Source organism: Gigantopelta aegis, chromosome 3, assembly GCF_016097555.1.
Source record: "Gigantopelta aegis isolate Gae_Host chromosome 3, Gae_host_genome, whole genome shotgun sequence".
NCBI lineage: Eukaryota > Metazoa > Mollusca > Gastropoda > Neomphalida > Peltospiridae > Gigantopelta > Gigantopelta aegis.
In genome coordinates this window covers 93996162-94008692 of record NC_054701.1, presented here as the reverse complement: position 1 = coordinate 94008692, position 12531 = coordinate 93996162, and the positions used below count along the sequence as shown (strand labels likewise).

The 12531-nt window shown below is 40.4% G+C and overlaps 1 protein-coding gene across 2 annotated transcripts in view; it reads right to left on the bottom strand.

Moving 5' to 3' along the window:
- Positions 1 to 959: 959 nt before the first annotated feature.
- Positions 960 to 12531, bottom strand: part of LOC121369374 (mucin-5B-like) — a 28485-nt gene continuing 16913 nt past the window's right edge. For both annotated transcript variants that reach the window (XM_041494430.1, XM_041494431.1), the window contains 4 exons: positions 9525 to 9854; positions 9317 to 9425; positions 3393 to 3450; positions 960 to 2658 (listed from right to left, as the gene is read on the bottom strand). In XM_041494430.1, coding sequence (XP_041350364.1) covers positions 2308 to 2658; positions 3393 to 3450; positions 9317 to 9425; positions 9525 to 9854 — 848 coding nt within the window. In that variant the 3' untranslated portion in view covers positions 960 to 2307. The remainder of the gene's footprint in view (positions 2659 to 3392; positions 3451 to 9316; positions 9426 to 9524; positions 9855 to 12531) is intronic.

Here is a 12531-nt window from a genome sequence, read left to right as displayed (position 1 = left end):
CTCCTAAGAGCCATTTCCCAGTCAACTTGCCTGCTGGAAACCTTCTTGGCAAATGCACTGATGAACAGACAGGTGACGTTTACCTTTCCCACAGCCTGCATGCTTTTTACCTGCAGTTTAATTTTCCACTGAAGAAACTCAATATACTAAGTGTTTGGTTCTGTAGACAGAATTTTATTAATGTGTAATGGTTATGCCACAAGGAAGTAGTAATCACAATTACTCTACTTTACTAGTTTGTAGCTGGTAGGTGCTGGGTTTGAATCCCGGTACCGGCTCCAACTCGCAGTGGATGCGTAGCTCAGTAAGCAAGTGTACTGTGTATTGCACTGCACTTGTTAACCACTAACTAACTAACTAACTAACTAACTAACTAACTAACTAACAGCTATTGATATATTAATCTGTTACCCGAACAGTTGAGCTGTCCGTGAACTTTAAGTGAATATCACTACTGGTACATCAAAGGCTGTGGTATGTGCTATTCTGTCTGTGGGATCCGATGGTGCATATAAAAGCTCCCTTGCTACTAATGGAAAAAATGTAGCGGGTTTTCTCTCTAAGACTATATGTCAAAATTACTAAATGTTTGACATCCAATAGCCGATAATTAATAAATAAATGTGCTCTAGTGGTGTCGTTAAACAAAACAAACTTTTAAAACCCCCACTTGATATACACATTTAAATGAACAAGAATTTTGCGGAATTATATGTCTCGCCTACCATAAACATGTTCGGTGCAGTGTTAGGAACATATCCATAGGTGTAACTATATACCAAGTTTCATTGATCTAGGACTTGTAGTTTCTGAGAAACTGGTATAATTTTTAACGCAAATGTTGACGCCGTCACCGTCGTCGCTTCCACCGCAGCTGTCGTTGGGAAACAAATACCTATATCTCACCTCTTTACTTCGTAACGACGAGAGAACAGAAAGAAATAAACAGCACACAATACGAATTAGAAACTATTTTAATAGAACTGAATAAATACATACATGTATTACAATTTTTAACATAACGGAGAAAAAACTCTAATCATTACTCTTCGACAGATAGTATTTTAAATTTTAAAAGTAAGTTTTATAATGAAATGGTTCCATTAAATATACCTATTCGATTAATAAGGTACCTAAGTCTAATTCAGTGGAGTAAACAAAAGTGATCAAATAACTTTACAATTTAAATAATTACAAACACGTGATTTTCTTATTCAGCTTTTGTAAAGGATCAATCTAGTGCTAGTTATCAGTATATGTTTAGGTATCTATATAATATGTAAGACTGTACAAGTCATTCTTTCTATAAAGTTGATGGCAATACCGAGTCTAATCTAGACCAACTTATTAGAACAATTGTTGTTGATTTGTTTTGGCCATAATTTGATCGCATTTCATGGCTTCATCCTTTAAGTAAGCTGTTCTGGACTGTAGTTCGTTCAGAACTAGGGCTAATCGTGGTGTAGGTAATTTGTGGTCCATCAGAAAACTGTTTAAGTACGCCTAGCGTGGACTCATATGTGACGTCGCCAGATGTCTGTCCAAGACATGTAGTTAATGGCTAATACTTGTTAGAGGTAGAAATAAAAGGTTTACACGAATATAATACAATTGTTAAAACAATGTTAAATCCACAATGTTAAATCCACAATGTGAGTACTAAACGAAGTCCAGGGGATAATAAAGAAAAGCTATGATTATGTGTCTTGATTTCAGTTCAGTCCCATATACAGTTTGTTAACGGTTAAAGAGAAAGAAAAGAAAAGAAAAAAACGTCAACATGCATAAATAAAACATTATCTAAATATGTCTCATGCCACCGAGATAAACAAATTCAGCTATTTGACCGAGCAAACGTCTTTTCGGGTTTTTAAAAGAAACTCTACAAATATATTCAGTACAATGCCATATAATACAATATTTGTCATAGATTACCCATAAGCCTCCAGGGACTGCTTTGAAAAACTATTCATTTTGTAATTATAATTTGTCTCCAGTTTCTTCATTATCTTCCAGAGTAAAATGTTCATTTTAAATTTTCTCTGCTATGCTATCTCTAATAGCGGCTGCGGCGTTCTTTTCCATGGTAAAATACTAATTTTCAGCTGTCCCTGATGCCACTTGCGGCGTTATTTTCCAGGGTAAAATACTCATTTGGAGTTCCGTCTGTTAGACTATCTCTAATAGCGGCTGCGGCGTTATCGTCCAAGGTAAAATACTCATTGGGCGTGCTAGCCTTGCCCGCGATATTTTCATGGATGTTTAGTGTGTTATATTCGGTATCCGCCGAGTTGGTGACAGTTGTTGTCACTTTAGGCAAGGCCGTGTCGTCGTCGTCCCAGTTGACGTCGTCACACCAGGAGTGTTGATTCTGTTGTAAACGTTGTGAGACGCACTCACATCGTCAGTTACCTCCCCTAGTCTGTTGTACGTCTCATCCATAGGTGGCCATGATTCTAGAGTCAGGTATTCGTTTTGGGTGTTTCCTTCGTCGCCCGGTGTTCCGAGTGGGTAGGTTTTAACGTATGGTCGATGTTGATAGTCCCCTTTCTGTCCAATGCCTATGTATTCATAGGACGGTTTTTCCAGAATGCAATCGTCAACACTCGGTTTGATGTCCATCTGATAGGTCGGGTTCTCAACCCCATCAGCGTGCATCTGAAAACAGAAATTACAGCATAATGATTAAACGGTCGGACGTAAGGCTGGTGGGTAATGAGTTCACAGCCCGGTACCGGCTCCCAGCCATAGTGAGTTTTAACAGAACACTGTTACATGTAGAGGTGTGAAACCATTACGCCGACTTCTCTGTCACTCACTACTACTTCCCCGTCAGATAGCTGATGTGTGTGCCCACGACAGCGTGCTTGAACGTTATTTGGATATAAGCACGAAACTCCAGTTAAAAGAAGAGAAAGACATATATTATAAATAATAACAAATTTGAAAACATTATATAATATAATAATGTTTTAACTCCAAATATTTGTGGACAACCTTTGTTGATATTTTACATTATTTTAATAATTTTAATTGCGTATGTATAATAATTAAAGGCAGTATTATTGTAACACTATAACACCTGAATTTTCATTAATTTCGAGAAAACTCATTTTAATGAGTGTGAATCGAGTGTCATAAACATGTTTAAAAAATAGTGGGTTTTTTTGGTGTGTTCGTTTTTTAATTTTAAAAACCAATATAAATACACAGGTGCGAAATGATATCACCTAAGTACGTTCTTTTTGAAAATTTGCAAATACCATAGTATTAAACAGCACATTCTAATGGACGTTTTTGATTGTAATATACTACGAAACATAAATTCATAATATGTATTTTCTTTTAAACCGTTAATAGACTAGTTAGTTAATCGGGTTAAAGAGTTTCACCTGATCGTGTCCGCTCGTGTATTCTCTGGACTCGCGAGTGCCATCTTTGTGATGTCTCCTGAAATAATTAACATGATTATCTCGTGAGATTTCCATTACATTATAATTTTATTATTGTATCACTTTCATAAAATACGTGGAGCCACCGTTTAAAATGTTCTCCAGGTTTTGTTTTTTTCCAAGTCCACATGTGCGATAAATAGTTGAGTTAAACTTCAGGACTCATTGACGTCTCAGACGAGGTTAGAACCTATGTCCTAGAAAGTTTGGGCCTGAATCATCGCCTGAAACACATATTTCTTGTAAACATAAAACTATAAAATGTTTATAGTCTTTTAAATAGTTCTAGTCTCTCATAACTCGAAAGGAAAGGCTCGAATAGTTTATTGACGTATTATTATTTTATTATTGTTATTGAACTATGTTTTTAATCAGTACATAAGTTGAGATGTAGATAGATAATTTGTTTGATGTCAGTGTAAACATATGCATAAAGCAATCTTGCGTTGTTCTACACATATCTTAGAAATAGAAAAAGGGCGGAGGTTTGACATTCTCAGACTATGTAGGATTTGCAATACTGGTTTTATACACGATGAATTTCATTTCATCCTTGTGTGCCCTGTTATAGGTGACTTAAGAAGAATTGTTTTTACCAAACTATTGTGTTAAAAATCCTCTATTTGAGAATATTGTGTACCTTTTTCAGTCTAAAGAATACTTAACCATGACAGATCTAACTATATACATTAGTATTAATACAAGATGTATGAAAAGATAAATGTATTTTTATATCTAGTTATACATGTATGTATATATAGTAAACACGCATACACACACACACACACACACACACACACACACACACATGCAAACACACACACATACATGCACAAACACACACACACACACACACACACAAACACACACACAGACATAAATACACACACACCTATACACACATATATATATATACATATATACATGTACACGCACGCACGCACACACACACAAAGAGAGAGAGAGAGAGAGAGAGAGAGAGAGAGAGAGAGAGAGAGAGAGAGAGAGAGAGAGAGAGAGAGAGAGAGAGATATGCAAACACACACACACACACATACACACACATACATGCAAGCTATGTACATTAAGAAAGCAATGGACATACATCATGAAATGGTGCAGTATTAGCATTAATATAGAATGTATAAAAAGATAAATGTATTTGTGTATCTATATAGTTAGGTCCAGTATAGCACTTCCGTGACCATTCTCTGGCTAACATATTTTGACGACTGATTTACCTTCTATGGAACTTTAATAAAAAAAATTAGCCCCCAGGTCCCTCCCAAAAATTCCGGCATTTTTCACCAGAAGGCCAAATCCAAGATGGCCACCGGCGCCATGGTGAAAAATTTACTTTTGAACAAGAGCACCTAGAATCAGGTAAATCGACCACAGGGATTCCGATTCTGACACCAGTTTGACGTTTTGATATCATTTTGACCCATAAATCCAAGATGGCCGCCATCCGGTAGAGCAAAAACGTAACTTTTGAACGGGAGCACCTATGATCACGAATGAACACATTATTTCGGCTTTCAAATGTCATTTTCGAGGTCATATATAATGGTCACGGAATTGAGGTTAATGAATCGTTCTCTTTTTTGTATAATTTCTTATCACTGTCAAGGGCGCCGCTGCCATTACGCAAATTACGCAATTGCCTACAAAAATTCAGAGCGGACAATTTTTTTTTAAAGTTACGCTTAATATCTACAGTATACAAAACGGTCGTGTTCCAGTAATGCGCCTGTCAATGTCTTCCCCGCCCGGAAGGTAGGCCTAACTACGAAAAAAAACAAGCGCCTGGATATCTTCTACAGAGTACATCCAACAACACGTCAAAAGGGATTTGACGTCACTCGCAACATTTGACGTCGTTCAGTACCAATATTCCATTAGTTGTCTAACCTCATCAGGGCTAGCATTTTTGTTTACATACCCTCGCTACACTCGATTGACAATGTGTGCGTAACTTTTAAAAGGGCCTGGCGGCGCCCTTGTAACATATACTACAGTGCGTCGACATACAACGTGTTCAGTGTGCCTGTTTATAATAATATATACATGTGACAATGTCCACCGTTCCATGTGTCCTCCAGTGTGGTGGGCTTTGCGATAAAGCCACCAATGCCATTGCCTCAGTTGAGAGGTGGGAAAATGTCAAGAAAAAGGCCCTGTTATGGAGCAGTCTTGACAAATTCGGAGACGTTCATGCAACTGTCGATTGGGATAAGGGTCACGGTGGACACTGTGTCCATGATACATGTAGGCTGACCTTATGTAATGGCAAGAAACTGGAACAGGCCATCAAAAGACAGAAAAAACGAGATGTTGATGAATGCCAATCTCAGTCTTCGTCTATGACGGATGCTTGTCCTCCAGATGAGGCTCCCCCTGCCAAGCGGCTGCGATCGACTTTAGTAGGGCTGATACATGATAAAACAAAATGTGTCTGGTGCAGCAAGACGGAGTCAGCCAAGCATACAAAATCGAAGCTGTTCCTCATTTCGTACGATCACGCATGGGCAGCTTTCAAGAGTCATACGGTTGTCCTGGAAGATCAGAGCATGCGAGACAGAATCAATTGTCTGATCGATTCTGCAGCTGATGATCCATGTGCGCTTGAGATCAGGTATCACTTCAAATGCTGGTTGAAATATGTGCGTAGTTACCAGAAAATGAGTGAAGATGACAAACTCCCACGCATGCACAATGTTACTCTCCGTGAGGCTCAGACTATCTTCTTCGACCGCATCAGAACAGTAATCTTTGAGGAACATGAGTTAAGGTCAATGCAGAGCCTCCTCCGAGTCTACAGCTCTATCCTTTCTCAGTATGGCTTCCTAACATCCGGGGTCAAGTCATCCTATATCAAAGACATCCTGACCCGGGAGTTTGAGAGCATGATCGGTTTCCACTACCGCCCTCAGAGGAATCAGAGCGACCTAGTCTATGACACGTCTGGGGGTGGTTCATATGTCGAAGAAGCGCTCTGCTCCATCGGTGTCAGCAGTGAGCAACTGGTGCGCAATGTGGCTGAGCGGCTCAGGGATGACATCAAATCAATCAAAATCATCCCATGGCCTCCGAGGGTCGAGGAATTAGAGTGGGAGGAAGAGCTCTCGCCTCTCATGGTGCATCTACTATCTGCTTTGCGGTGGAAGAAGGGGGTAGATCTGTCTCCAAGCACACTATCTCTCGCCTCTCATCACGCAGTACGTCATAAAGCGACCCATCACTACCGCCATCAATGCCACCGCCACCGGCAACTCCATCAGCAGAAAATCGGCAGATGCAAGATGGCACCCCATACAAGTGGTCAGACTACGTCCACACGGTGTCATCAATCATCCTTGCCCGGCATGGTAATGCTGACCGTATCATCTGTGTGAACGATCCGTATGACGCAGCATACTCGACTAAAGATGACGAGCGAGACGTACGGGTACAGGGTAAGGCACATGTCCCCAACACCTACATGAAATTGGGCGACCCCTTCCCCACTGCCCAAGCATTCAAAACACTGTTGTGTAGCGTCAGCAACAAGGGGCGGCTGCAAAAAGTGATATGCAACTACCTAATTGACCTTGCACAGAGTTTTGCTGCAGAAATTGTCTACTATGTTGCTCACACTGCACCAACTTGTCAACCCAGCAACCGATACAGACCTACAGATTTGATCAGTCCGAGGCTGACACTATCCTCTTCTCCGCTTACGCAGTTCTGCGCAAGTCAGGCTACAGTGGTCCTGTTGTCATTGATGCCGCTGATACCGACGCCCATGTTGCGGCAGCGATCATCTCGTATCAGCTACCCGGTATGCTCTGTATCAAGAGAAAGCATGAGTCATACTTCTGCCGTGGCCTGGTAACTGACGAGATGTCAGACTGTATTGTGCAGCTGCACTGTATGACAGGCTGTGATGCCAACTCAGGCTTCTACGGCAAGGGTAAGAAGTCGGTGTATGAGCAGGTGACGAAGAGCCATGTGGCGCGACGGCAGCTCTCACGGTGCGTAGATAACCTCGACCTTGAGGAGGATGTGGTAGAGGAGCTCTTCCAGTTCACACGACATGTCATCTATGGCGACAAAAAGAGTAGCACCATAGCTGAGGCCCGTTCGGCGAAGTAGAAGACAATGAAAAACAAATCATTCATCCGTCTACCTCCAGATGCAGATAGCCTATGCCAACACTGCCTCCGTGCCAACTACTTGGCCTATCTTGTGCGCCACCCCTCCATAAAGCACCCCCCCTCGCCACACGGACATGGGTGGGAGCTGGTGGGTGGTCGCTGTCGCCCTGTCCGTCACACGCGACCTGCTCTCCCGACGCATCTACCAGCACCAAGGCCAGCTGAAGAGAGCGAGGACGACGAGAGTAAGGAGGATGATGATGAGGAGGGAGATGATGATGTACATAGGAGGAGGGGAGATTCATCGGAATCTTATAATTCAAGTGAGGAAGAATGCTTTGATTCAGACTAATCGCATCTCTGTCATATGTCATAACAATGTGTAACATAACACGAAAGTATGATTGGTGACTTCTAAATGTGTTTTGTGTAAAACAAATGGCCAAAAAGTACCATTTTCAGAGTAAAATGTTTTTATTGACATGTTTTAAGTGGTTTTATTTGATAGCTGTTCGATGTACGGCTATTAAAAAGACTTTATCTTGAAATATAATTAGTTCTCCTGACATACAAACCCCATGTCTTCCTTCCCGTTCAAAAGTTACGTTTTGCTCTACCGGACGGCGGCCATCTTGGATTTATGGGTCAAAATGATGTTAAAACGTCAAGCTGGTGTTAGAATCGGAATCCACGTTGTCGGTTTGCCTGAAAAAGTGTCTTCATACATGATTCTAGGTGCTCCTGTTCAAAAGTTAATGTTTCACATTGGCACCGGCGGCCATCTTGGATTTGGCCTTCTGGCGAAAAATGCCGGAACTTTTGGGAGGGACCTGGGGGCTAATTTTTTAATAAAAGGTCCATAGAAGGTAAATCAGTCGTCAAAACATGTTAGCCAGAGAATGGTCACGGAAGTGTTATACTGGACCTAACTAATATAGTTATACATGTATCTATATAAAGTGAAATATTAGTATTTCCATATATACAGTATGGAGACTATAATGTATGACATGTTCGTATATAATTATAGGATATGATGGGTGTTTGTTTGTTTGTTTGTTTGTGTGTGTGTGTGTGTGTGTGGGGGGGGGGGGGTTGTTGGGGTTTTTTGGTCTAAAAAGGTTTTAATACTAAACTGAAATATATGCTTGTAACGGAGCAAAAGTGTTCTGCGTACTTATATACTGTATTGAAACTTGAATGTATACCATGTTTATATATAGCATTTAATTGTTTTGGTATGCAGCTGAGTAAAATAGATGCACTGTGGGCTGGAGGCCTTAAAGTTGAATAAAACACTTTTATATTGTATTTGTATTGTATTTGTATTGTATTGTATTGTATTGTATTGTATTGTATTGTATTGTATTGTATTGTATTGTATTGTATTGTATTTGTATTTGTATTTGTATTGTATTGTAAACATATGAGATGGATCAGTCAAGGTGAAATACAAGTGAACATCTAAATGTGAATGTCTAAACATCTTTATCAGCAAGTGGTTTACACATTCAGGTCCCATGTGTTTGCAGAAAGTAAATAGCTCATATGTCCTTTATTGGTATGTGGTTGCTGTGCAGGTTTCATTTCGACCACATTTGACTAACATTCAAACAGAAGGGTAGGGAGGGGGCAGTGGGTTCTGGTCCTTCAGTGAAAATAATGCAAATTATGAAACGCGAATGAATATAGCGAATAGCGAATTAGTATATGTACGTAAATACATACGCATTTCTTCGTCGAATTATCCAGACCGCGAGTAGAACTACAACTACAACGACAGCTACACTTAGCACAGCTCCAACAGCACCACCGATCACGGCACTTTTTGACGGTTCTATAAAAAAAAAGCAGAAAAGAAATTAATATTAGTTTAACGAACCTCAGACCGTTATTAACTCGGCGATCTGTTACACCAACGAAAATGTATTCTCACCACTAGCTAGGCCCCGAGGTACTGGTGTCGATGTTGTTGATGTCGTAGACAGAGGTGAACTGTGACTGGTTGCCACCGGTGTTGTACGAGGTGTTGGTGTAGAAGTCACTGCTGTCTTTGTACTGGCCGTACTCCTGCTAATTAACGGCGTTGCAAATCGCGTGGATGCTGTCGACGTAGATGTGCCATATTTAGTAGTAGTAGCAGTAATAGTGGTAGTAGTAGTAGGACTGTCGGGTTTCGAACTGTGCGTAGATGCAGAAGAAGGTGATGTTATGGTTGTTTTTGCTGTGGTAATATTTTTTAATTCACAATAATAGGGTCGTGAGTCTGAAACAAAGCAGTGCAATATCACATTGAAAGATAAAGTAAACTAAACAACATTACAGTATTTTTAAATTTACGTTATTATTATTATTTTTTTTAATGCCTTTTTTTGGGGGGGGGGGTTATGGACCCAAGTTAGGAGCGTCCCCCCCCCCCCCCCTCCCCCCGATCTATAAATATTCCCCATTCCCGTTTAATGGGGCGGCTTACAAACAACGTGTGCACTTTTGGCTAAAAGTATGGAACTTAGCATATATACACCTTGATCCACTACAAACATTATCAGATATGCACTCAAGTCAGCAGCGCCCCCTGGAGGCCAGGAAGGATCTACAAATGTCCCCTTCCCTGTTTTAGTGGGGAGACTAACAAAACAATTGTGCACTTTTGGTTAAAAACATGAAACTTGATATGCACATACTTTGCCCCATTTTCTGATATGGACCCAAGGAAGCAGCACCCCCTGTTGGCCAGGGAGGATCTACAAATGCCCATCCCCTTCCGTGTAGGGATTTCTTAATAATTTGAAAGTTATGATTCAAATACATGATTCTCACCCATTGTTAATGCTACATCAATTCTAAATGTAACTGTAAATAGATGAGATGAATACAGGTACAGATTTGGGGGTGGGGGTGGGGGTGCAGGGTGAGCAATATTTGTTTTGTGTGGATAATTTGCAATATATAGTGGCATATATCATTCAAGATGCTTTGCTAATTACAACTGCTCAAGCATGCAGTTTTTATGGAATATTTCAGTTCAGTGCATTTCCAATGGACCTTTTTATGCAGGCACATCTAGTGCCACATTCTTTCAGAATCTTGCTACCACACGTATCCAAATCACAGTAAGCGTGTGACGCCACATGTACAGTATACAGGACTGGCTTTCTTTAGGAAACGTCCATCCCCACCCCTCTGGAGTATATATATTGTGTTCACTCTTATTTAGTGGACCACATGCCAGCTTGGTATGCAACTCATGTTGAGTGCTGCTGTATAACATCATAGGTATGTGGAATGGTTTCCATTGTCTTCCCCTTTTAGCAGTACATCACCTTTCTTTGCTAATTCACTCATATGTAAAGCACCCCGATAGCTGGAAGTAGTCAACATCTTTTTATTTAAAAGTGTAAGGGTTGAGCACCATGTAGATAAAGGTACGGGTTACATCAGGGTAGCAGTTTCTTGCACAGCATGCTGTCATTGAACCATTTTCAAAGAAAGCAGAGGTAGTGTCACACCCTTAAAGGTAGGGACAGGACTGTATCTTTACACAAGACGTCATATGTGCCACTGATATACAAAATAGAAAGTATTTGCCTGTGCCAAAGGCAAATCAAATACTAACATTTTTATTCAAGATAATCAAATGACGGAACTTGCCAATTAGAATGACAAGCGCATGTGTGTTAACAGCGCACACAAGACCGTTCGGAAGAGCATCCTGAACATGAATTAAAAGCCTAGTGTCTGCTTCCTTGTGGTTACATGGTGGCATTGAAATCGAACGATCAGCTTCTTGAAGAATAACTATGACACAATATGTAATGATTATTTCCTTGTCTATAGGGCAGTCTATTGTGACAATTGTGGTGGTAATGAATGCAAAATGTTCCTGCTTGATGGTTGGATAATGTAAAACGCCTGCCTAATGTCCTGGAATCTTGTTCCTATCAGCAACCTAACATTTGATCAGAATGCCAACAATATTTTTGTAAACAAATATATTTTAAAATTGTTGATGTTGTATAGGACACATATAGCACGTGCAACAACAAGGAATTCAAAAGAAAAGTGACAAAAGATGTTCAAGAAAGCAGACACTATGGTATATATGATGTCCTGGGTAAAGAGAAAGCATAAACCCTGCCTCTCTTCCACATCTTTACAGGATGTGATAATACCTTTACTTCCTTTGGATATGTAAAACGAGTCGGGAGACGTGTTGACAGAACAAATAAGGTGTTGTACTGCCAAAATAGGAAGACTGTAGCAACCATTGCACCCATCCAGGATGCCCTAATCATAACAATTTACCTTTTAATCTGTAATCTATGATAACAATTTCTAATCTTTCTTATCGCTTCTCCTCTTTTGATCTGTACTGCCAGTTGCCTTCTTTGCACTTTGCAAGGGTCTTTCTCTGGTCAGGTTTAGTCGACTACCGTACACACATCGCCAAAATAATGCTCACCCTTGTACCAACCCCTCTAACCTCTCCTTGCATGCATCTCGGCTATTCAAAAGTACATTTAGAATGAATTGATGTAACATTTATAATGGGTGAGAACCATGCATTTGAATCAGGTACTTGCAAGTTATTAAGGTGTGTAGAACCTCCCTGTCCAACAGAGGGCACTGCTGACTTGGGTCCATATCTGAATATGTTTGTAATGAGTCAAGGTATGTATTTGCCAAGTTTCATGTTTTTAACCAAAAGTGCACACTTTGTTTTTAGCTGCCGAACTAAAAGGGGGTGGGAGATATTTATAGATCCTCCCTGGTCACAAGGGAGTGCTGCTGACCATGCATTTAAATCAGGTACTTGCAAGTTATTAAGAAATCCATACACGGAAGGTGGAGAGGGAGGGCGTGTGTAGAACCTCCCTGTCCAACAGAGGGCACTGCTGACTTGGGTCTATATCTGAAATGTTTGTAATGGGTGAAGGTATATA